This window comes from Budorcas taxicolor, chromosome 4, assembly GCF_023091745.1.
Source record: "Budorcas taxicolor isolate Tak-1 chromosome 4, Takin1.1, whole genome shotgun sequence".
NCBI lineage: Eukaryota > Metazoa > Chordata > Mammalia > Artiodactyla > Bovidae > Budorcas > Budorcas taxicolor.
This window is the reverse complement of record NC_068913.1, coordinates 100605589-100633055: the sequence shown is the minus strand read 5'-3', so window position 1 is coordinate 100633055 and position 27467 is coordinate 100605589. Positions and strand designations below refer to the sequence as shown.

At 37.9% G+C, this 27467-nt stretch overlaps 1 protein-coding gene and 1 long non-coding RNA gene across 2 annotated transcripts in view; one reads left to right on the top strand and one right to left on the bottom strand.

Annotated features, from left to right (window-relative positions):
- Window positions 1-27467, bottom strand: part of AGBL3 (AGBL carboxypeptidase 3) — a 109710-nt gene that overhangs the window by 10002 nt on the left and 72241 nt on the right. The window contains exons 13-14 of the mRNA XM_052638603.1: window positions 22920-22977; window positions 21112-21177 (exon numbers count right to left, since the gene is read on the bottom strand). Of these exons, the coding sequence (XP_052494563.1) occupies window positions 21112-21177; window positions 22920-22977 (124 nt within the window). The remainder of the gene's footprint in view (window positions 1-21111; window positions 21178-22919; window positions 22978-27467) is intronic.
- Window positions 1-27467, top strand: part of LOC128046496 (uncharacterized) — a 59964-nt gene that overhangs the window by 19998 nt on the left and 12499 nt on the right. The gene's annotated exons all lie outside the window — the stretch shown is intronic.

Below are 27467 nucleotides of genomic sequence, written 5' to 3'. Positions count from 1 at the left end.
CTATCTAAGAATTCTTATCCATCTGAAGTTTATACTTTAATTATGGGGCAGAAAATAAACAAATAAAACATCTGTCAGATAATAAAAGTTATGGGAGAAAATAAAGCTGGGAAGGGGAATGGAGAATTCTTGGGATGGGGCTGATTTCTGTTTTTAAAAAGGTGGTCAGAGAAGGCCTCCTTATGATGCTACCATGTCAGAGGACTTAGGGAGCGAGTCAAGCCACTGTCGGAGGGAGGAGCATTCGCAGCAAGCAGAACAGTAAGTGCAAAGGCACTGAGCCAGGAGCATGGTCGTGTGTGCAGGGCCCACCATGATGAGACAAGTGGCTGAAGCAGAATCAATAAGCAGAAAGATATGAGCTAGATAGGTAACTTGGTTCACACAAGGCCTCACAGGCCATTGTAAGGGCTCTGATTTTTACTGGGTGTGAAGTAGGGAGGCCCGGGAAGGCTTTGAGCAGTGTTACATCTCAGATCTGCTTTAACAGGCTCATGCTGGTTGCTGAGTGGAGAACAGACTGAAGAGGTGCAGGGGTAGACAGGCAGGCAGATCTTGTGGAAGGCTACAGAAGGAATCTGTTAACAGGAGAGCGCACGGTAGCTTGGACCAGGGTGGTGGCAGTCATCAGAGGGAGAGGCGTGCACAGGGGAGGGAAGACTCCTGAGTATATTTTGAGATTTTCCAATGAATTAGATGTGGGGTGAGAAAAGAAGAGAGAAATCAGTGGTAGCCCCAAAGCTGCTGTTTGAGGAAGTAGAAGGACAAGAGAGAAAACTGTGGGAAAAGTCTGTTAGAAATTCCTTCTTTAATATTTATTAATAGATGATATGAAGGAATTATTGTTTATTTTGTTAGTTGTGGTAAGAGTATAATAACATTAAAAATGTGTAGAGAACTGTTTTAAAAAATAAAGTTCATATGAAAAGTGTTTTTTCCACTCCATACCCATTGGGATGGCTATTGTCAAAAAACAGAAAATGATGTGTAGGCAAGGATGTGGAGAGATTAAAACCCTTGTGCATTGCTGGCTGGAATGTAAAATGGTGTAGTTGATATGGAGAACAAATTGGCGGTTCCTCAAAAAACTGAAAATAGAATTACCATAGGGTAATTGATGGTCCAGCGATTCTACTTCTTCGTATATCCCCAGAATTGATGACATCTTGGAGAGTTATCTGTACACCAGTGTTCATAGTAGTGTTACTCACAGTAGCCAAAAGATGGAAGCAACTCAAGTGCCCGTTGACAGATAAATGGATAAGCAAAATGTGGTATATATATAATGGGATATTATTGAGCCTTAAAAAGGAAGGAAATTCTGATACCTGCTACAACACAGATGAACTTTAAGGACATTATGCTAAGTGAAATAAGTCAGTCACTAAAAGACAAATAATGTATTTGCTTTTTTCTAAATATTTGATTCCATGTATATTGGATACCTAGAATAGTCAAAGTAGGATAGTTGCCAGGGGCAAGGAGGAGGGGGAATGGGCAGTTGTCATTTAATGGCTATGGCATTTCAGTTTTGCAAGATGAAAAGAGTTCTGGAGGCTGTGTACAACAATGTGAATGTATTCAACATTGCTGAACTTTATACTTAAAAATACTTAAGATGGTAAATTTTATGTCATGTGTATTTTAACAGAATTTTAAAAATTCAACATATATAGGTATAGAGAGAGGGGAGAAAAAGAACCCTAAGTAAAACTTGAAGAAAAATTGGTGGACATTTTAAAGGATGTGGCAGTATTACTTATAATTATGATGCCTAGATTGATATGGTTGTTGACCGCATAAGAAAAAAGTAGGATACACTTAGAATAAAAGAAAGAAATACATTATGTTTTATTAAAAAAAAGGTTTATCTAGTTAAGAGACATAGACTGAACTATTTATGGGCAAAACAATATGATTTGCTGACTTTGCTTTAACTACTTCAGCAAAAAAAAAGTAGTGGGGATATAAATGAAACAAGAATAGCAGGATGCTGATAACTATTAAAAGGTGGGTGACAGGCACCAGTGGTTCATTATTCTATTCTACTTTTGTTTATGCTTGAAATATCCACAATAATGCTTTTTAAAAAGGAATTGTCCATTACTAAAAAGAAAGGAAACAGATGACTGAAGCAATCACTGAATTAAACTAGACTTGAAGGACAATTAACGAGGGTATGTATAATTACAATATCTGGCAGTGCTGGCAAATAAAATAAATTCATCTACAGTCTCTTGAGAAGCTGTTCCTAGGCTGTTCCCTGAAACATGTAGCTGGCATTATGTTTAGTTTGGTAAATAGGTATGAAAAATGTATAGTTCTTGCCTTAAATATACCAACAGTTGGACTAGAGAGAGAAGTAAAGCATCAGTTAGAATATATATCTATAGGATAAGGCAAGGTACTTACTGTAGCATTGCTGAAGAGGTACTTCCAGCCATACTTAGAGCTGGAAAAAGAAATATTCCTTATTCCTAATTAATCTGAGTCTTGATGCACAGGTATGTCAGCTAGTTAAAAAAAAAAAAAGAATAGTAATCTAGGTTCATGTCTATGTTCATGTTCATGTCAATGGACATGAGCTTGAGCAAACTCTGGGAGATGGTGAGGGACAGGGAGGCCTGGCGTGCTGCAGTCCATGGCGTTGCAAAGTGTTGGACACAACTGGACAACTGAACAACAGCAACAGTAATCTAGGTAGTGGGACCAGCATGGCACACTCAGGAAATCACAAGTATGGTTTAGAAGGACTAGAAATCAGATAGGTGTGAATAAGTGGTTCAAAACTAGAGACCTTGTCTGTAATAACAGTACTTCTGGGAGATTTCCTGAGATAGGAATCATGTGTGACTGGTAGATGCTTAATGTTTTAAAAAGTGAATTGTTAGGAGGCCTTTATACTTGGAAGTGATATAATTAGATCTGCATTTTTGAAAGATCAGAGTGGCAGCCAGGAGGTTGTCAGGTTGAAGAAAAGTGAGGCAGAGGGACAAGTTAGGAGGCTAATTCAAGGGAGGCAGAAAGGGAGTCTGAATCAAAGGAACATATATCTATGACTCATTACAAATATAAACTCTCCCAGAACTGGAGAAGTCTGCCTAGGCTGCTCGTGAACCTCTGACAGATCCAGTTCATCTCCACTTGAATAGTCCAGTAATGGAAAAGGACAGACTTCTGGGAGAAACTGAGTGATGCCATATTTGAGGAAAAAGTATAGCCCTAAATGTAGATATTATAAAGGAGGAGGCAGCATCAAAAACTAACTCCCTCTGAAATGACTTACTTCAGTAAAAAAGAAAATTGCATAATTTTTATTTATATGTCATCAAGATTTATCAGGACATGTTTAAAGATAATATGATAAAAAGACCATGAGAATCTCAGTTCAGGAAAGATGGGAAGGTTGAGAAACATAATTTTAAATTGAGAGCAGTGGGTGGGTGGGAGCAGTAGGGAACACTGAAAATCAAATCTCCCCTTTGCAGCAAAATTCTATAAATATGGTCTCCAATTTCTCTCCTGGTTTAAGATACACTTTATTCAGACCTGTACCTCTATCATTCTACTGAAATTTCTCTGAACAAGACCCCCAAATAAAACCTTACATGTTATAAAATCAAATAGTAAAACCATCTCACTTAATCAGACTTAATTAGACTTGGCTGATTATGCCCTGTTTGATACACTTTCTTACTTAAGCTTCCAGGACAGCACATTCTCTTGCTTTCCCTCCTACCCAAGGTGGGGCTTTCCAGTCTTTTGTTGGGTTCTTACTCTTTTTCCTGATCCATCAATGTTAGGGGTTCCCAGGGACTTGCTCCTTAACCCTCATCTATATCTACACTCACTTAAATCTCATCCAGCTTCATGCCTTAAAATACTACCTTTATGCTGAAAATTCCTAAATGTATCTTCAGCCCAAATCTCTTCCTTTATCTCTGGACTCATATATCCAACTGCCTATTCAGTACCTCCACTTCAGTGTCTAAAGGTATGTCAAAAGGAACATGTCTAAACTAAATTGATGCTCCACTCTTGGTCTTTGCCATCTGGCAGCAGACAATTCAATCAAGCTAGTTGCTCTGGCCCAACGCCCTAGAGTTTCAACAGTTGTAAATACCTGTGAAACCATTACCATAAACCAAGATCTAGAAAAGATGATCACTGAAAGACTCCTGATGCTCCTTTACAGTCCATTCTTTCCTTCCTCCCCTACTCTGTCCCTTACTCGAGGAAGCCGTTATCTACTTTCTATCTCTAGAGATTAGTTTGCTTTTCATATACATGTGATTTCTTGTAGTTTTTACTTTTCTGCATCTGGTTGCTTTTTTGTCAGCACTGTGATTCTGAGATTCATCCATGTTGTGTGTATCAACTCATTACATTTTTATTCTATGATATGGAAAAGGCATCAATAGTAGAAGTGATGGGAACAATGCAATTAAATTGACTTTTTCAAGGCTATATTAATTTTCTTCTGTATTCAACTTGTATAGAAATTAAATAAGGCAAGTATTTTTCAGAGTCAGGAGTAAAATGGCTGTCTATCTTCTCTGTTTATAAAAGCAGTTCCCATAATCCAGACTTCATACAATTTATTAATGATGATATGGTAGAAGCCACCTTGGCATTTGTTAAAATCCTAAACATTAAAAAAAACACCTTCTGTTGGTATCCTTGTCTTCTCAGTCCAAATGGGAGTCTGTTTGTTCAGAGGACACTTCAAGGATGTCACTTTGATACAGTTTCCATACAAATCATTGTTCCTGGGCTGAACTGTTTCCTGTTTTTTCTTGTCAGTTCCTAAAACACATCTCTGTTGGTCTCTGCTAAGCTTCTGAATCACAGTTTGGGAGCTGAAAGAAATTGGGTACTCTGATTTCAATATTAACAATGAACTATCTAATTAAGAGTAGTGAAATGCCATGTTATGTCTATATATACATGTCACAGTATGCAAGGTATTGTTACAGATATTACTTTACTTGGGGCTCTCAGCAGTTCTGATACAGACAGGATGGCCAATGTTATCCCCATCTTATATCAGAAAGGGAATGTTAAGGAATCAGAGAGGTTAAACTATTCGCTCACGATAACATAGCTAATAAGAAGGAGGGGCAGGTCTAGAATACATGCCTTCTAACTCTAGTACTTTGTCTATTACTTTCTCTCATGTTATTTTCTTGTATTATTTCATTTTTTTCCATAGATAAGATGTGAAAGTGGAATTCCATGGATTTCTCCAGGCCAGAATACTGGAGTGGGTAGCCTTTCCCTTCTCTAGGGGATCTCCCCAAGCCAGGGATCGAACTCAGGTCTCCCGCATTGCAGGCGGATTCTTTACCAGCTGAGCTATCAGGGGAAGCCCCTTAGATAAGTAATATATTTTTAAGAAGTTAAATCTTAGTTTAAATTAATCAACTTTAGATCCAAGTACAAGTGTGGCCAAAGGTGGTTTCTTAACCTAAATTTCCAGTTTTTGAGGCAACAGAAGCCTACATATTTCAACAGAACCCATTGCTGAGCAGAAATTAAGTTCTTAGAGAAGAGGCCAAGGAAGGAAGAACAGGCATACCATGTTTCCTCTGTTGTGCAAATTCAGTCTGTTCTCATACTTACAAACCCGCTGTTGAGATGGTTGTTCAGATCATTGTTCCTGAAGACAGGAAACTTGCCAAGGGGGCTTGTGATATAATAATTACTGGTTTAGACAAAACTACTGTGTTTATCTATGCTATCCCTGACTTCTCTTCCTATCCCTTTTCTAGTTTTTAGGTACTAATATCAACCCTGTGTGACCAGTGCTTCAATTGCTATTACAGAAAGTAAAACATCTGATAGTCATTCATTCTAAGTATTATCTTAGGCCAGAAGAGAGAAACTCAGATAAAGCAATGATGATTGCATAGAAATAAATGTCTAACTACAGATGTTAAGGCATCCATTGGGGCTAGTTTAGGGATACTGAAATCTCAGAACCCTTCAAAATGCATCATATGGGCACTCCTATGCAGTCCTAGACACTATGTCACAGATACTATGTAGACTATACAGAGACAACTAGAAATTGTTATCAAAAAGTCACTTTTACCTGTTACTTTAATTCAAAATCAAAATCTTTTAAGACGGAGGAAAGGGAATGAGGTAATCTGGTAGAAGAAATCTGGTGTAGTTCTCCTACCTCAGATACCTTTTCAGAAGCCAAGCAGGGACTCGTCCAGGTATTTTTGCTAAAAAAGAGAATATACCATAAAATTTCTGAACTTAGACTTTAAGGTTAACAAAACTTAATTTTTTACTTTCTTGACAATTGCCTCAATTGCTAGCTTAATTGAGTTTCTCTTCAACCTGCCACTGTCTCATTCAAACATATGAAATATATTAGTGCATATTTCCTCTAGAAACCTTTACATGAACTGTTTCAGGAGAAGAGCAAACAGTAGAAATAGCTGTCCAATAATTATCAAGCAATTCAGAACTGCATTCTGCATGTCAGGCTCTAGGAAGGGTACCTACATGTATAGCAGAGTGACTAACTTTTAGAGCCCCAACTCAGGACACAGCTATATCAGACCAAAGAATCAGTATAATATGTAATGAATAAATACTTATACACACATGATTATTTTTTTAACATATAGTACAAATTAGCTGTTTATTTAAAGTTATTTATTATTCTGTATTATTTGCTATTCTGTTACATAAATGCCATTATTTAAGAAAAACAACAGGACTAGTTAACAGTGGCAGTTAGTAGTAATTAATAGTGGAACCAATTAAACAGTATGGGTGAGAATACTAGAACACTATGAATAGTGTTTTCCTCTGATGTGGATTTTAACTTTTTATAGAATATTTACATTTTATAGGCAATATTATTATGTCTTCTTAAGATACATAAGACCTTTTAAAAAGCTGAATGTAATACCGTAGGGCTAATTAGATATTACTTATAATTAATAAAAATTGACATGTTTATGTCCCATGATAAAATAAGATATTTTTGCTCTTTATGTGTCCTCTTCCAATCAGACTTCTCTCCACTGCCTGCAGCCTTCAGTATATCCTTCTTTTATTTTATGTAGTGGTAAAACTGAAAACATTCAAAAGTCAAGGAGTGCATCAAGGCTGTATGTATATTGTCACCCTGTTTATTTAACTTATATGCAGAGTTCAGTTCAGTTCAGTCGCTCAGTCGTGTCTCTGACTCTTTGTGACCCCATGGACTACAGCATGCCAGGCTTCCATCACCAGCTCCCAAAGCTTGCTCAAACTCCTGTCCATCACATGTAGAGTACATCATGTGAAATGCTGGACTGGATGAATCACAAGCTAGAATCAAGACTGTTGGAAGAAATATCAATAACATACATCGTATGTGTATATCCATCATATGCAGAGTAAAGCATGTAAAATGCCAGGCTGGATGACCAAGCTGGAATCAAGACTGTTGGGAGACATATCAATAACCTTAAATATACAAAGGATACCACCCTTATGGCAGAAAACAAAGAGAAACTAAAGAGCCTCTTGATGAAGGTGAAAGAGGAGAGTGAAAAAGCTGGCTTAAAACTCAGCATTCAAAATCTAAGATCATGGCATCCAGTAACATCACTTCATGGCATATAGATGGGGAAACAGTGTAAGATTATTTTTGTGGGCTCCAAAATCACTGCAGTGACTGCAGCCATGAAATTAAAAGATGCTCCCTGGAAGAAAAGCTATGACAAACCTAGACAGCATATTAAAAAGCAGAGACATCACTTTGTCAGTAAAGATCTGTCTAGTCAAAATTAATGGTTTTTCCAGTAGTCACATATGAATGTGAGAGTTGGACCATAAAGAAGACTGAGAGCTGAGGAACTGATGCTTTTGAACTGTGGTGTTGGAGAAGACTCTTGAGAGTCCCTTGGACTGCAAGGAGATCAAACCAGTCCATCCTAAAGGAAATCGGTCCTGAGTATTCATTGGAAAGACTGATGCTGAAGCTGAAGCTCCAATACTTTGGCCACCTGATGCAAAGAGCCAGCTCACTGGAAAAGATCCTGATGCTGGGAAAGATAGAAGGCAGGAGGAGATGGGGATGACAGAGGATGAGATGGTTGGATGGTATCACCGACTCAATGGACATGAGTTTGAACAAACTCTGGGAGATGGTGAAGGACAGGGTAACCTAGCGTGCTGCGGTCCATGGGGTCGCAGAGTCAGACATGATTGAGCTGAGCCACTGAACAACTGAGGTCACCTTTTATGAAGTCCACATTACACTGACCCCTGGTGGCAGGCAAATGCAATGACATCAAATTAGATATCCTGTCAATAAAGGAATCTGAACATGGAATATGACTTGACTTATTAGCAAGTGAAAAGTGAAAGTGTCTGACTCTTTGCAACCCATGGACTGTATAGTCCATGCAATTCTCCAGGTCAGAATACTGGAGTGGGTAGTGTTTCCCTTCTCCAGGGGATCTTCCCAGCCCAGGGGTCGAACTCAGGATCTTCCCAACCCAGGGATCGAACCCAGGTCTTCTGCATTGCAAGTGGATTCTTTACCAGCTTAGCTATAAGGGAAGACCAAGAATACTGAAATGGGTAGTCTATCCCTTCTCCAGCAGATCTTCCCGACCCAGGCATTGAAATGGGGTCTCCTGCACTGCAGGTAGATTCTTTACCAACTGAGCTATCAAGGAAGCCCCTTATAGCTTCTTGCTGAGCTATGAGGGAAGCCCCTCAAGCAAGCAATAGCTTGACTTATTAGCAATAGCTTGACTGCAGTCCATGGGGTCGCAAAGAGTTGGACCCAACTGAGTGGCTAAACAACAAAATTAGCAATAGCAGGTTTCTAGACTTGTAAGAATTAGTTTCCAGCTTCCCAAAAATGTCTGTTCACTTTGTATCTACAGGCTTGTTTTAGTAGAGTGACTTTTGGGCAGTTGACCCTTAGCATCCTTAAATTTAGGCTTCCCATGTGGCACAGTGGTAAAGAATCTGCTTGCCAGTACAGGAGATACAAGAGACGCTGGTTTAATCCCTGGTTTGGGAAGATGCCCTGGAGGAGAAAATGGCAACCCACTCCAGTATTCCTGCCTAGAAAATTCCACGGACAGAGGAGCCTGGTGTGTGACAGTCCGTGGGGGTCACAAAGAGTCGAACATGATTGAGCATGCATGCATATCCTTAAAATTCATCATGTAGGGCTCTCCATGTCTACAGTGTCTATTGTTTTTATTATAGATACTCTGAAGCACACTGGATATCATCAGATGTTAAACTTCTTTTTCTCAGGGAAGAGCTTTTCAAAGCACAGATGTAATTCAAACTGAATGTGGATTTCAAATAAATTATAGTTTTTGGTGCTGTTCAACTTGACTGCTCTTTCTGGTGATATATTTTTAACTTCTGAGTCAGTCTTATTTCCCATAAATGTCACTTTTTTCACTGTATGAGTTTTTGTCATAACCTATACATAATAGCAAACAACTGAGGTATAGTTCATCCTATTCTGTGCTCCTTATGACCTATTCAAAGATGATCAAATAGATTTAGAGAAACAGCATATAAATTGTTTTACTGTAGTCCTGTCCTTTATTCCCTTCTTCAACTATTTACATGTTAGACAAGGCTGTTCTTTTCGTCCCACATGTTGAAAATGAGACTTCATGGCAGACCAGCATTTTAACATCTCTTCTATAGCTATCAATAATGATAGCCACCTTGTAGGCACAGGTCTAAGGGAATACCCTTACAAAGTAAAAAAAGTAAAGTAAAAAAATCTTATTAAGTGCTTTTGCATGTTCTGAGGAAACTAAAACATGACCCAAAAAGTTCATTATGAAAGTCTCATTATCACAGGACAGCAAATCACTTTTTAAAGTACAAGGTGTGTGAGGAAACCAGAATTGAAAGAGATGTGTACCCCAGTGTTCATCGCAGCACTGTTTATAATAGTCAGGACATGGAAGCAACCTAGATGTCCATCAGCAGATGAATGGATAAGGAAGCTGTGGTACATATACACAATGGAGTATTACTCAGCCATTAAAAAGAATTCATTTCAATCAGTTCTAATGAGGTGGATGAAACTGGAGCCTATTATACAGAGTAGAGTAAGCCAGAAAGAAAAACACCAATACAGTATACTAACACATATATATGGAATTTAGAAAGATGGTAACGATAACCCTGTTTGCGAGACAGCAAAAGAGACACAGATGTATAGAACAGTCTTTGGACTTTGTGGGAGAGGGAGAGGGTGAGATGAGTTGGGAGAATCGCAATTAAACATGTATAATAATATCATATATGAAACGAATCGCCAGTCCAGGTTCGATGCATGATACTGGATGCTCAGGGCTGGTGCACTGGGATGACCCAGAGGGATGGTGCGGGGAGGGAGGAGGGAGGAGGGTTCAGGATGGGGAACACGTGTATACCTGTGGCAGATTCATGTTGATATATGGCAAAACCAATACAATATTGTAAAGTAATTAGCCTCCAATTAAAATAAATAAATTTATATTAAAAAGAGAAAACAAAAGAAAAAAAAAGAAAAACTACACAGAAGGTGTAATCAACATTCCCATTTTATAGATGAGGAAACTGAGGCCCAGAGGTATTAATGAAGTTACTAGAAAGTGAAAGAGATGCTTTTTGGTGAGTGTACAGATCTATACTTAGTAAACTTTATGGGAAAGTGCATTGTCAGTCGAGATTATTGGGGAAAAAACTCGATTTCAACTCATTCTTCTAAAAAACCCACAAAATTAAGTATGTTACTTAGATTGCTAAGCAATGTCCTCGGTGTTTTTGAGGGCTGCTTCATTTAATTGAAAACAAAATCTATGAGGAAATTGTCAATATTCCCATTTATACTTCAGGAAGCTGAGGCATTAATGAAATTGCTAGTAAGTGAAAGAGATGCTTTTGCTAACCGTATTTATCTATACTTAGTAAACTTTGTGGGAAATGGCATCATCTATCTAGAATGGTTGGGGGAGAAACTTGATTTCAATTCTATTAAAAAAGAAACCCCAAATTAAGTATGTTACTTAACTCGATTCAGCATGTCCTCAGTGTTTTACATGCTCTGCTTCATTTAATTACAAAGAAAATGTACGAGGAAGGTGTTATCAACATTCCCATTTTATAGATGAGGAAACTGAGACACAGAGACATTACTGTCGTTACTAGTTAGGGAAATACATGCTTTTTGTTGAGCGTATTTATCTATTTAATAACTGTGTGGGAAAGGGCATTGTCTGGCTAGATTGTTGGGGAAAAAACCCAATTTCAATACTCTGTATTAAAAAAAAAATTAAGCGAGTTGCTTAGATCTTCTAAGCAATGTCCTGGCTGTTTTGCACACTCCTCTTCATTTAATCAAAAAGAAAATCTACGAGTAAAATGTTATTAACATTCCCATTTTATATATGAGGAAACTGAGGCACAGAGGCTTTAAGAAAGAAATTAGTAGGTGAAAGATCATGTTTTGGTGAGCCTGTTTATCTATACTTAATAAACTTTGTTGATAAGGAAAAAAAAATAAAGTACAAGGTGTGCAAGACATTTAGATCAGAATTTTTAAACAATTTTTCTTTGTTAAGAAGTTGACAAACTGAATGAAATATGCAAAAGTATCCATTTTATATTTTCATTATCAGTCAACCACGCAGATAGATGAGCAAAGTCTAGCATGTATTTGGACAATGTATTAACAATATCTGGTTGATGTTTCCTATGGTTTCATTAAAAATAATCATAGAAATCAAGATTCTCTGAAACCCCATTTTTCAAATTCAACTACTTAAGAGCCAGAAGAAATGTATTTTTGATTCAGTGTATCATGTGGTAACTGTTCAGTTCAGTCGCTTAGTTGTGTCCAACTCTTTGCGATCCCATGGACTGCCAGGCCTCCCTGTCCATCACCAACTCCTGGAGTTTACCCAAACTCATGTCCATTGAGTCAGTGATGCCATCCAACCATCTCATCTTCTGTCGTCCCCTTCTCCTTCTGCCTTCAATCTTTCTCAGCATCAGAGTCTTTTCCAATGAGTCAGTTCTTCACATAAGGTGGCCGAAGTATTGGAGTTTCAGCTTCAACATCAGTCCTTCCAGTGAATACTCAGGACTGATTTCCTTTAAGATGGACTGGTTTGATCTCCTTGCAATCCAAGGGACTCTCAAGAGTCTTCTCCAACACCACAGTTCAAAAGCATCAGTTCCTCAGCGCTCAGCTTTCTTTATAGTCCAACTCTCACATCCATACATGACTACTGGAAAAACCATAGCCTTGACTAGATGGACCTTTGTTGGCAAAGTAATATCTCTGCTTTTTAATATGCTGCCTAGGTTGGTCATAACTTTTCTTCCAAGGAGCAAGCGTCTTTTAATTTCATGGCTGCAGTCACCATCTACAGTGATTTTGGAACCTAAAAAAATAAAGTCTGCCACTGTTTCCCCATCTATTTGCCATGAAGTGATGGGACCAGATGCCATTTTAGTTTTCTGAATGTTGAGCTTTAAGCCAACTTTTTCACTCTCTTCTTTCACTTTCATCAAGAGGCTCTTTAGTTCTTCACTTTCTGCTGTAAGGGTGGTGTCATCTGCATATCTGAGGTTATTGATATTTCTCCCGGCAATCTTGATTCCACCTTGTGCTTCATCCAGCCCAGCGTTTCTCATGATGTACACTACATATGTTAAATAAGTAGGGTGACAATATACAGCCTTGACGTACTCCTTTTCCTATTTGGAACCAGTCTGTTGTTCCATGTCCAGTTCTAACTGTTGCTTCCTGACCTGCATACAGATTTCTCAAGAGGCAGGTCAGGTGGTCTGGTATTCAAATATCTTTCTGAATTTTCCACAGTTTGTGGTGATCCACACAGTCAAAGGCTTTGGCATAGTCAATAAAGCAGAAATCGATGTTTTTCTGGAACTCTCTTGCTTTTTCCATGATCCAGTGGATGTTGGAAACTTTAATTTGCCAACAGATGTTGGCAAGTTTAATGCTTACTTTTTTCATATTTACATGTGTTTAATGTTTGCTGTATTAGCTATTGCCAGAGACTCGGAGTTCCTACAATAGCCTTATTTTTGTCTATCCTGTTGTCTTTGGGGTTCCCTAAGAGTCACTTATCAGATAGAATATATGTCTTGCTTGCATCTCTTTCAGCTGTAAACCATTGTTACTATACTACAGTCATGTTGGTGTGGTGGTAAGGCATGGGGGAAAGGAAACATCCTGTAATCTTTCGAAATCTTGGTCTTTTAGTGGGTCTGTGTCCCTGGGCTCTGACCTTAATAAGTATTTCTTGGCTTTTCTTCCCCCTGCCTTTCAGTGGGAGGGGGCTGGCTGGGTAGATGGAAGAAGAGTAAAATATATGCAGAACATTCTCCCTAACAAAGGTCTACTCTCCAAATCCAGTCCTTTACATGTTGGAGCTAAAATGAGCAAGTCCCTTACTATGTTTACATCATATGTCTATCTCTTCTTCAAAGAGTAGTTTTAGCTCTTACATGTGGCTCACCCATTTTGAGTTAATTTGTGTGTATGGTGTAAGGAATGAGCCCTACCACCCACTTCATTCTTTCGCATATGCATATCTAGTTGTCTCAGTACCATTTTTAAGGCTATTTCTTCTTCACTGAATTGTCTTGGCACCTTTATTGAAACTCAATTGACAATAAATGTAAGGGTTCACGTCAGTTCTACTTCACTGGTCTCTGTGTCTACCCTTATGCCAGTGCTGCACTGTTAGGATTACCGCAGCTTGGTACTAAGTTTTGAAAATTTAAAGTATGAGTTTGTGAACTTTGTTCTTCTTTTTTGAAAACTGTCTTGGTTATTCTGGCCTTTTATATTACCACTGCATTTTAGATTTAGCTTAATAATTTTTGTTTCTGCTGAGATTTTGATAGGATTGCACTGAGTCTGTATATCAGTTTGGTGAATACTGCCATCTTAACTAAGTCTTCTGATGTATGAACATGGGGGAATCTTTCCATTTATTTAAATGATCTTTAATATATTTCAACAGTTTTCTAGTTTTCAGTGTACAAGTATTATACCACTTTTATTAAACTAACTCCTAAGCATTGTATTCTTTTTGATGCTTTCTAAATAGAATTGTTTTCTTCATTTCACTTATAGGGTGTTCACTGCTAGTATACAGAAATACAATTGATTTTTTATAACAGATTTATTGAGATCTAATTCACATACTATACACTTCACCTGTTACAATTCTGTACGTTTTTTATCTTGCAACCTTGCCAAACTCATTTATTAGCTTCAGTAGGTTTTGTATGTGTGTGTGTGTATGTACATATGTGCACATGTATTCCTTAGGATTTTCTATATATAAGACCATGTGTACTGCAAATGGAGGTAGTTTTACTTCTTTGCAGTCTGGATGCCTTGTATTTATTCTTTCCAGATTGCCGTGCCTAAACCTCCATTATGTTGAATAGAAACATTGAGAGCAGACACCCATATCTTGGTCCTGATCTTGGGGGGAAAGCATTCAGTCTTGTGTTATCATCTGTGACATTAGCTTTGGGATTTTCATAGATGGCCTTTATCAGGTTGAGGAACATCCCATCTACTTCTAGTCTGTTGAGTATCTTTGTTTTAAAAAACATCATGGAAGATGTTGGATTTTGCCAGACCTTATCTCTGCATTTACTGAGACGATTGTGTGCATTTTGTTCTCTTTCCTATTAGTATGTATATTACATTCTTTAATTTTTTTAAAAGTTTTTATTGGGTAGCTCAGTGGTAAAGAATCCATCTGCCAGAATGGGTAAGAAAGCTGTGGTACATATACACAGTGGAATATTACTCAGCTATTAAAAAGAACACAGTTGAATCGGTTCTAATGAGGTGGCTGAAACTGGAGCCTATTACAGTGAAGTCAGTCAGAAAGGAAAACACCCAATACAGTATATTAATGCATATATATGGCATTTACAAAGATGGTAATGATGACCCTATATGCGAGACAGCAAAAGAGACACAGATATAAAGAAAAGACTTTGGGACTCTGTGGGAGAAGGTGAGGGTGGGATGATTTGAGAGAATAGCATTAAATACATATGTATTACCATATGTGAAATAGATCACCAGTCCAAATTCGATTCATGAAACAGGGCACTCAAAGCTGGTGCTCTGGGACAACCCTGAAGGATGGGATGGGGAGGGAGGTGGGAGGGGGGGTCCAGGATGGGGGACACACGTACACCCATGGCTGATTCATGTCAGTTTATGGCAAAAACCACTACAATATTGTAAAGTAATTAGCCTCCAACTGAAAAAAAAAAGAATCCGTCTGCAAACCAGGAGACGCAAATTCAGTTCCTGGGTCAGGAAAATCCTCTGTAGAAGGAAATCGCAACCCATTCCAGTATTCATGTCTGGGAAATCCCATGGACAGAGGAACCTGGTGGGCTACAGTCCACAGGGTCGCAAAGAGTTGGACACAACTTAGTGACTAAACAACAACAAAAGTTGATTTATAATGTTGTACTGGTTTCTGCTTTACAGCAAAGTGAATCAGTTAACATATATCCACTCTTTTTTAAGATTCTGTTGCCATATAGGTCATTCAGTTCAGTTCAGTCGCTCAGTCATGTCCGACTCTTTGTGACCCCATGAATCGCAGCACGCCAGGCCTCCCTGTCCGTCACCAACTCCCGGAGTTCACTCAGACTCACGTCCATCGAGTCAGTGATGCCATCCAGCCATCTCATCCTCTGTCGTCCCCTTCTCCTCCTGCCCCCAATCCCTCCCAGCATCAGAGTCTTTTCCAATGAGTCAACTCTTTGCATGAGGTGGCCAAAGTACTGGAGTTTCAGCTATAGGTCATTACAGAGTGCTAAATAGAGTTCCCTGTGCTATACAGTAGGTTTTTATTAGTTATTTATTTCATATATAGTAGTGTTTATATGTCAATCCCAATCTCCCAGTTTATCCCTTCCCCCTTATCCCCTTGGTAAGCATAAGTTTGTTTTCTACATCTGTGATTTTATTTCTGTTTTATAAATAGTTTCACTTGTACCATTTTTAAAAAAGATTCCACACATAAGCGATATTGGGGCTTCCCAGGTGGCACAATTGGTAAAGAACCCCCCTGCAATTGCAGGAGATCCATGTTTGATCCTTGGGTTGGGAAGATCCCCTGGAATAGAAAATGGAAACCCACTTGAGTATTCTTGCCTGGAAAATCCCATGGACAGAGCCTGGTGGGCTATAACCCATGGGGTTGCAAAGAGGCAGACACGACTGAGCAACTGAGCACACACACACTCTCACACACACACATGCACACATAAACACAAGCCATATCATATGATACCTGCCTTTCTCATCTGACCCACTGCACTCAGTGTGACAGTCTCTAGGTCCATCTGTGCCACTGCAAATGGCATTATTGTGCTCTTTTTATGGCCAGTGTTCTATTATACATATATGGACCACATCTTCTTTATCTGTTCCTCAATTGATGGCCATTTAGGTTTCTTCTATGTCCTGGCTACCGTAAACAGTGCTGCAGTGAACAGGGGTGTGTGTATCCTTTCAAGTTATGGCTTTCTCTGGATATACGCTGAGGAGGGAGATTGCTGGATCATATGGTAGCTCTGTTTTTAGTTTTTTAAGTTACCTCGTACCGTTATGCACAGTGACTGTACCATTTACTCCCACTAACAGTGTAGGAGGGTTCCCTTTTCTCAACACCCTCTGCAGCATTTGTAGATTTTTTTTGATGATGGGTATTCTAACCAGTGGGAGGCAATCCGTCACTGTAGTTTTGATTTGCATTTCTCTATTAATGATGTTGAGCATCGTTTCATGTGCCTCTTGGCCATCTGTATGATTTATGAATGTCTGTTTTTTTTTAATATTAAGCTACATGAGTTGTTTGTATATTTTGGAGATTAATCCCTTGTTGCTTGCTTTGTTTGCAAATATTTTCTCCCATTCTGTGTGTTTTTGTTTTGTTTTTAATGGTTTCTTTTGCTGTGCAAAAGTTTTTAAGTTTGATAAAGTCCCATTTGTTTATTTTTGTTTTTATTTTCATTACTCTCAGAGGTGGATAATTTTCATTATGTTAAACCAACCTTGCTTTTCCAGAATAAATCCTACCTGGTCACTATGTATAAACTTTTTTATATGTTGCTGGACTCAGTTTGCTAGAATTTGGTCCTAGTATTTTGTCTTAATTTTTAATAGATACAAAGGTAAAGAAGAAGTGCTATTTATTTATTAGGCCCCTGGAACCCTAACAAGGACTTTTTCAGAGAAACTTTCTCTGATACTCCCTCATCCCCAGACAACTCCTGTATAATAGCACAGTAAGTAGCACTTATCCCATTATGTTTCTATTGTCTCTCTCTGTGTTTGTCAAACTCTCTTTGCTTTTTGAGAACAAACTATATATTGTAACCCAGTCTCTAGCACAGTCATTGACTAGTGTAACTTGAGACCTCTGCAAAGCAGATAATCACCAGAGTTTTAAAGAAATATGAACAAAGAGGAAAAGGAGATTATGTAATAAAGGATGATTATAAACGAGAGTGACTAAGACACAGGAGAATAGTATCAGGAAAATTTTGCTTAGCTATATTCAGAATGAAAATATATCAACTGATGTTCAGATTTGTTCTGCTGGCGTTATTTTAAAATACTCATGGAAGACAAAGAGCAGACTCTCTCAGCTCCTCTGCTGCACCTGTCTTTTCTATCAAGTAGAGTTTCTTCTGATCACACAGGGGGAGAATAAACATTAGTACTCATCTTCAGTCCCAGACATGTTACATCTCAAGTAAGAAAAGAATTTGCATATAAATAAGATCACAAAACCGTTGACACTAACCTTTTAAGAATTCAAGGAAGTGAGTCTCCTCTTGCTGCTAAATGCCTAAAGACTCCATCTATCATCCATTATAATCATGTTCATTTAAGGATCAGTTCCTTCAAGAAAACCTTCCCTGGGATTTCCAGGTTGGATTACATCCCCTTCTTTGAGGACATAATTCATGCATATCACTCATTCTATTTCACTTTTACTTTAATGTACTGTATATGCATCTTGTTACACTTCCTTAAATAATAAGCAGCTCATCTTGTTGGAGAGGGAGGGAGAATTATGTTTCAGCCAGAGAAGACAACGTGAGCAATGGCAAGGAGGTAAGAAGACTGATATATTTTGAGGCTACCAAAAGATCACCTTTGCTGAAGTGTAAAGGAAAGGCAGAGGATGGCAAGAGGTAAAACGGAGAGGCAGTCAGGGGCCTGTTCACTGGAAGTATTGTACATGAAAGCCACTCAGGATGAATGAAGGTTGGATGGGCCAGTTGGTGCTTGGCCTCCCTCCGATTTTCACTATAGCTCCCAGTGCGGTGAGTTTAAGTGTGGTCTGCAGATCACTAACATCAGAATTATCTATGGTACTTTATTAAAAATGCAGATTTGGGGGTCAACAACAAATGCCAAAAAAAGCCAAAGCTGGGATTATCATAAGCTCCCCAGATAATTCTAAAATTTTAAAACTGCATGTTCCATAAGATAACTGGCCCATAATCTTCACAATGCCAGTGCTGTGAGTGAAAGGGAAGAACTGAGTACATGCTCCAAATTAAAAGAGAATCAAGGGATATGGCAATTAAATGCAATCCATGAAACTGAATCAGGGAGAAGTTTTGCTCTAACGGACATTGGTACATTTGGCGAAACTTAACTACAGTATGATACAAAATAGTTTTGTATCAAAGTTGAATTTCGTTAAGAGACTATTCTTGTTCTTGGAAAATAAATGCTGAAGTTCTTTAGCAATAAAGGAGCATGATATTTATTTAAAAAGTGGATTTAGGGGGAAATATAAGTAGATAGGTAGATAGATATAGTTCTTTGTACTTTTGAAATTATTTAAAAATTAAAAGTTAAAAAAATTGAAAAGAGAAAGCCTAGAACAAATTTAAATATCAGGACTGTGCCAACTTCAACCACTGTTAGAAAACTGGGAATTACTGACAGGCTTTATTTTGGACAGTGGTATTAATCAGAGTTCTATTTTTGATAGGTTACTTTTATGGTAGTATGAAAGGTAGAATTAGGATGACAATACTGGCTTAGGTCTTTGTGGTTCAGTAGGTAAACAATGCAGGAGACCTGGGTTCAATCCCTGGTTGGGAAGATGCCCTGGAGAAGGGCGTGGCAATTCACTCCAATATTCCTGCCTGGAGAATTTCATGGACAGAGAAGCATGGTTGGTTACAGCCCATGGGGTCGCACAGAGTCAAACATGACTGAAGCAACTTAACACACACATACACAGATGGCAAGGAAACCACTTAGAAACTGAAGTGTTTCTGATAAATATGTGATGAGTCTGAAAAGAATGATGGTAGTTAAGATGAAGATAAAAGGGATCATGAGGTAAAATCAATTGGATTCAGTGGCTCTCTAGATATGAGTGGTGGAAGTGAAAGAAGAAAAAAGGTAACTTATCAGGTTTCTAGTTTGGTAGTTACTTAGATAGTACTCACAAGTACTTCCTGAATACAGAAGGAACAGCATGCAGTGTGGAATTAGATGAATTAGAATTTGGCTGTGAGGGACACTTATGTGAAGATACATAACAGATAGTTAGATATAAGAGGCTGAAGCTTTGACAAGAGGTCAGATATATGTAAAGATATGTGTGTGTGTATAAGGTATATACATGTGTGTGGTACAACAATGTGACATAATGAAGAATGATTTCATGAAACGCTGAATCAAAGAAGACTTAGTTTAACAAGAATAAATTTAAGACTCCATACATAAGACCAAAATATGAGACCAAAACTGAAGTAAGAGAATGGAGGAGACGTAGTGGTAGTATCAAAATAAAACTTTATAGGTTTGAGTGTTTGTAAATCTAGTATGTCAGTATTTTAGGATAATTTTCAAAAGAACATATGTAATCTTAGACTGCATTAATGTGAATCTGGTATCTAGAAAGAAGCAAATGAGAAAGATAATTTATTGTACATTGTTAGGCATCCATGTCCACGGGTTCCACATCTGCATTCAACCAACTATGGATCAAAATAGTAGGACAAAAATTTCAAGAAGCTCTCAAAAGCAAAACCTGAATTTGCTGTGCACTGGTGACTGTTTACATAGCATTTACACTGTATTAAGCATTATATTAATCTAGAGATACTGAAGGATATGCATAGGTTATATGCAAACACTGTGCCATTTTATATAAGGGATGGATCCTCAGATTTTGGTCTCTGTGGGATTCCTGGAACCAGTTCCCCCTCAGTTACCAAGGAATGACTGTCCTAGTTAGATGACATTTGTAATACTGTGTTCAGTTTTCTTCAAGCTTGAATAGTGACAGAAAAGAGTAAAATATGATAGTAAAGGGACTTGAGTCATATTATCGATGGCTGAAAGAAATGAAAGTTTCAGGTAAATAAGTAATAGCTTTAAAAAATACTTATGATCTGTCATGTGGAAGAGGCATACATTTGTTCTTATTATTGCAGGGAGGATTAGGGAAAATGAGTTGGTCAGAAATGTTTACCTTTAAAGTTTCTTAAAGAAGTGAGTAAAAATTTACAGGGACTTGTGTTTTAAACTCAACATAAAAAGAGCACTGCTCTCAAGAAATGGAATGAATTGACTGCAGTTTGGTAAACTGCTTGTCACCAAGTGTTGTCAGTCAAAGGCTGGATGTGCTTGGGTCCTGTCATCTGTAGGAGGTGAGAGTAGGGAACTCTCAAGGCTTCTCTCTGCTTTAAGATTCGGTGAGATGGGAATGAAAAGATTAGACAGTGAGATGAGTGATCTTTTTTTTTTTTGGACTTGGTAAAATGACCAGAAATCAAATTGACATATAAGGAAGTTCTACTGTCTTCTATATATTTCTAGAGTTAGAAAAATCAAAATTTTAGGTACAGAATTTCTGGGAAGGTGAACTGTTCTTTGGCAATCCGATTTGAAGATAATCTTCTAGTTTCTTATGTGTAAATCATGACCAGATACATATTATTAATTAGCTCACATTCAGATGATGGGTGACCACTCATTACTGTCTATATTCCCATCTTACAAACCTTGATTAGGGAGCTGTCTTCTGAAATAATCAAATATACAGTCATCTGATATGGAAGGTCTTGTATCTAGAAAAGATGGTAAAAGTCCATTAGCAGCAAGAAAAAAGCTCATCGACTCTTTTACATTTCGTATTTTTATCTTTTTATAAATGCAAATGCTAGTATGCTAGCAAATAATGTGTAAATAGTAGTTTAGCTCAATGAAATTAACACAAACAGTTCTCGAATCTCATGAATTTTATTGCCTTTTTGCTATTTATAGGTAAGGTCTAAAAAATGTTCATACTCTTTGGGTCAGCAGTTCCTTTCTAGGAATCTATTACAGATAAATAATTAATCACAAATAGTGAGTTAAAAACTCTTGTTTACGATAGAAAAAAACGTGAACAAAATAAAATTTTAACAATGGACGGTATCTAAATAAATTAAGGTTCACTAATACAATGGAATACTCTGCCACCATTTATTAACATTGAGAGAAGTTAATAATATACTGTGATTTTAAATGAAAACATTTAAATCTTGCAAAAAAGCCCCTGAAGATTTGTCTGTGTGATTAACATGGACTGTACACGTATAGAAAAAATGTCTAAAATAAGTATTCTAACATATGTTATTTTTAAATTTCGACATTAAATTTAACAGAAGAATATATAAAAGTTACATATCAAAAGTGACAGATTTTCTTGGCTTATCACTATGGAAAGAATTTAAAGTACAATGAAGTAACCATCTTAATTATAATAAAATTCCCTCTTAGGTGTGGTTTTTATTTTCATTTCTGTTTTTAATTAGCCTACTGCATCATAGTGGGAAATAGTAAGAGACAGCACTGGAGTGCTACAGTCCATGGGGTTGCAGAGTTGGACACGACTTAGCAACTGAATAATAACAACAATTGCATCATAAACTAAATGGATTTGTGTACATTTATGCTGGGCTGTGCTTCGTTGCTCAGTCGTTTGCAACCACATGGATTGTAGCCTGCCAGCCTCCTCTGTCCGTGGGGATTCTGCAGGCAAGAACACTGGAGTGAGTTGCCATGCCCTCCTCCAGGGGATCTTCCCAATCCAGGGACTGAACCCTGGTCTCTTGCATTATAGGCGGATTCTTTACTGTCTGAGCCACCAAGGAAGCATGTACATTTATATATACTTTTAATCATTACTTGAGATACTTCTTGAAAATAAGTGTGGTATAAATATATTAAAAATATATATACACATAAATTAAAGAATTATTATAGATGAAATTAAAATATTTAAATTATATGAATATTTTTCAAAGGACCTCAAGTAAAGATAATGAGATAAAAATTAAGAAAAAAATACCAGACTATATATTTCTGAATCTCTAACATTTCTGGTATTTTTTTTCTTAGAGATTTATATCAGACTTAGCAGATTCTCACAGAAGCAAATGAGTAGTCCAAAACTTAATTTCTCTCTTGGCCCATTCTTTATTACTTTATGAAACAAAAGGACCATGATGTTTTTTAAACATAAAATCCCTATATTCTGTTTGGGGAAAAACCTTTCAAATGAGGGATATCTCTCAAGTATGTGGACCACTCAGTCCAACCCTCAGTGTGCTTCCTGGGGACCCTGTCCAGACTGTAGGCACTGCACCTGTTAACACTGCACTTGTTTATTTGTTTGTTTCCCCCTATTAAATGATGAGTTCCTAAGGGGTAAGAAATAGTACAATATATTCTTAATATCCCTAGCACAAAGCACAGTGATAACCTCCAAGTACAAAAAACTGTTGAGGAATTAATCGTTTATCAGAGGGTAAAAGCAGAACATTACCTGTCACATCAGAATCTGATTCTTTGTGTCCTTGAACTAAATGTCCTTTATCACAAACCTAATGGAACACAGAACCAGAAAGAAAACAGTACTATATTATAAACATGAAAATGAGGTACATTTTCTACAATTTATGGTAATTTTCAACATTTCTCATTGTATCCTCATAGATTTAGAATGGGCAAAAATAATCCTTTGAATCAGTACCTTCTAGTATCTTTCACAATGCTACTTTTCTTCTCCACCAATGACGGAAGAAAATGTTAAATACTGTATTTTGGCATTAAAGGGAGTTTAAAATTTTTTTCTTCATATAGAACTTATTTATGATGAGAAAGAGACAAAAATTGTATGCTTTATAGTTTCATTTACTTAATAAGATTAAAGATAAAGGAAGAGAAGTACAAAATGAATGAAAATATATAAAATTGTATGGAAAAGTATAAGCAATTGCAAAACTGTGTTTATATATGAAAGTTGAAAAAATCATTCTCATAGCTTATAAAAAAAGTTTAGAGTAAGAAAGACCATATGCATGACACTGCTGTCTGTGTCTCATGAAAGGAGATACCATGCCAGTCTGACCCAGCTGGACTAAAAGAGACGCAAAACACTGTGGAACTGTGACTGTTGGTTTGGAATAGTGTACACAAATCATCATGTGAGTGTGAAAACATTCTGAAAGTCTCTTAGTCGTGTCCAACTCTTTGTGACCCCATGGGCTATACAGTCCATGGAATTCTCTAGGCCAGAATACTGCGGCGGGTAGCCTTTCCCTTCTCCAGGGTATCTTCCAGACCCAGGGATCAAACCCTGGTCTCCCACATTGCAGGTGGATTCTTTACTAGCTGAGCCACCAGGCAAGCTGAAAACATTTTAGATACTTCCAAACTGTTTCAAAATTCTCCAAACCAGGCTTCAACAATATGTGAACTGTGAACTTTCAGATGTTCAAGCTGGTTTTAGAAAAGGCAGAGGAACCAGAGATCAAATTGTCGACATCAACTGGATCATCGAAAAAGCAAGAGAGTTCCAGAAAGACATCTATTTCTGCTTTCTTGACTATGCCAAAGCTTTTGACTATGTGGATCACAATAAACTGTGGAAAATTCTGAAAGAGATGGGAATCCCAGATCACCTGACCTGCCTCTTGAGAAATCTGTATGCAGGTCAGGAAGCAACAGTTAGAACTGGACATGGAACAACAGACTGGTTCCAAGTAGGAACAGGAGTACATCAAGGCTGTATATTGTCACCCTGCTTATTTAACTTATATGCAGAGTACATCATGAGAAACGCTGGGCTGGATGAAGCACAAGGCGGAATCAAGATTGCCGGGAGAAATATCACTAACTTCAGATATGCAGATGACACCATCCTTATGGCAGAAAGTGAAGAAGAACTAAAGAGCCTCTTGATGAAAGTGAAAGAGAGTGAAAAAGTTGGCTTAAAGCTCAACATTCAGAAAACGAAGATCATGGCACCCAGTCCTATCACTTCATAGCAAATAGACAGGGAAACAGTGTCAGACTTTATTTTTTTGGGCTCCAAAATCACTGCAGATGGTGACTGCAGCCATGAAATTAAAAGATGCTTACTCCTTGAAAGGAAAGCTATGACCAACCTAGGGAGCATATTAAAAAGCAGAGATATTACTTTGCCAACAAAAGTCCATCTAGTCAAGGCTATGATTTTTCCAGTAGTCATGTATGGATGTGAGAGTTGGACTATAAAGAAAGGTTCTTTTTAGATAAAATTGAATAGCAGCCCCTCCCCCCCAAAAAGATACAATCAGCATGAAAATGGGAGGTGAGAGGAAATTGTAAAAATCAAAACTTGATTATTGAAGGGAAAGAGATAAGAAGTATTCTAGAAAAAATTATGCAAAGTTAAAAGTAGCAATATTACATAATCATTATAAAGAATTTAGAGAGACAAGGGGTGAAACTAGGCTGAAGAAAATGCACTTGTAATAAGACTTGATTTGATGAATTCATTGTCCTTTTTAGCTCTCCTCCTTTGATTGAAATATGACTGTGAACCATAATAAAACTATTATCTTCATCTCATAGAAAATCACCAGGCCAAGAAACTATAAAACTCCTAGAGGAAAACATAGGCAAAACACTCTCCAACATAAATCACAGCAGGATCCTCTAGGACCCACCTCCCAGAATATTAGAAATAAAAGCAAAAATAAACAAATGGGACCTAATTAAAATTAAAAGCTTTTGCACAACAAAGGAAACTATAAGCAAGGTGAAAAGACAGCCTTCAGAATGGGAGAAAATAATAGCAAACAAAGCAACTGACAAAGAATTAATCTCAAAAATATACAAGCAACTCCTGCAGCTCAGTTCCAGAAAACTAAACAACCCAATCAAAAAATGGGCCAAAGAACTAAACAGACATTTCTCCAAAGAAGACATACAGATGGCTAACAAAAATATGAACGGATGCTCAACATCACTAATTATTCAATTCAGTTCAGTTCAGTCGCTCAGTCGTGTCCAACTCTGCGACCCCATGAATCGCAGCATTCCAGGCCTCCCTGTCCATCACCAACTCCCGGAGTTCACTCAGATTCACGTCCATCGAGTCAGTGATGCCATCCAGCCATCTCATCCTCTGTCATCCCCTTCTCCTCCTGCCCCCAATCCCTCCAGCTTCAAAGTCTTTTCCAATGAGTCAACTCTTTCCATGAGGTAGCCAAAGTATTGGAGTTTCAGCTTTAGCATCATTCCTTCCAAAGAACACCCAGGACTGATCTCCTTCAGAATGGACTGGCTGGATCTCCTTGCAGTCCAAGGGACTCTCAAGAGTCTTCTCCAACACCACAGTTCAAAAGCATCAATTCTTCGGCCTTCTTCACAGTCCAACTCTCACATCCATACATGACTACTGGAAAAACCATAGCCTTGACTAGACGGACCTTAGTTGGCAAAGTAATGTCTCTGCTTTTGAATATGCTATGTAGGTTGGTCATAACTTTTCTTCCAAGGAGTAAGTGTCTTTTAATTTCATGGCTGCAGTCACCATCTGCAGTGATTTTGGAGCCCCCCAAAATAAAATCTGACACTGTTTCCACTGTTTCCCCATTTCCCATGAAGTGATGGGACCAGATGCCATGATCTTCGTTTTCTGAATGTTGAGCTTTAAGCCAGCTTTTTCACTCTCCTCTTTCACTTTTATCAAGAGGCTTTTTAGTTCCTCTTCACTTTCTGCCATAAGGGTGGTGTCATCTGCATATCTGAGGTTATTGATATTTCTCCCAGCAATCTTGATTCCAGCTTGTGTTTCTTCCAGTCCAGTGTTTCTCATGATGTACTCTGCATATAAGTTAAATAAGCAGGGTGACAATATACAGCCCTGACGTACTCCTTTTCCTATTTGGAACCAGTCTGTTGTTCCATGTCCAGTTCTAACTGTTGCTTCCTGACCTGCATATAGGTTTCTCAAGAGGCAGGTCAGGTGGTCTGATATTCCATCTCTTTCAGAATTTTCCACAGTTTATTTTGATCCACACAGTCAAAGGTTTTGACACAGTCAAAAAAGCAGAAATAGATGTTTTTCTGGAACTCTCTTGCTTTTTCCATGATCCAGTTGATGTTGGCAATTTGATCTCTGGTTCCTCTGCCTTTTCTAAAAGCACCTTGAACATCAGGAAGTTCACGGTTCACGTATTGCTGAAGCCTGGCTTGGAGAATTTTGAGCATTACTTTACTAGCATGTGAGATGAGTGCAATTGTGTGGTAGTTTGAGCATTCTTTGGCATTGCCTTTCTTTGGAACTGGAATGAAAACTGACCTTTTCCAGTCCTGTGGCCACTGCTGAGTTTTCCAAATTTGCTGGCATATTTAGTGCAGTACCTTCACAGCATCATCTTTCAGGATTTGAAACAGCTCCACTGGAATTCCATCACCTCCACTAGCTTTGTTCATAGAGATGCTTTCTAAGGCCCACTTGACCTCACATTCCAGGATGTCTGGCTCTAGATGAGTGATCACACCATCGTGATTATCTGAGTCATGAAGATCTTTTTTGTACAGTTCTTCTGTGTATTCTCGCCACCTCTTCTTAATATCTTCTGCTTCTGTTAGGTCCATACCATTTCTGTCCTTTATCAAGCCCATCTTTGCAAGAAATGTTCCCTTGGTATCTCTAATTTTCTTGAAGAGATCTCTAGTCTTTCCCATTCTGTTGTTTTCCTCTATTTCTCTGCATTGATCGCTGAAGAAAGCTTTCTTATCTCTTCTTGCTATTCTTTGGAACTCTGCATTCAGATGCTTATATCTTTCCTTTTCACAAATCAAAACCACAATGAGGTACCATTTCATGCCAGTCAGAATGGCTGCTATCCAAAAGTCTACAAGCAATAAATGCTGGAGAGGGTGTGGAGAAAAGGGAACCCTCTTACACTGTTGGTGGGAATGCAAACTAGTACTGCCACTATGGAGAACAGTGTGGAGATTCCTTAAAAAACTGGAAATAGAACTGCCATAATGACCCAGCAATCCCACTGCTGGGCATACACACTGAAGAAACCAG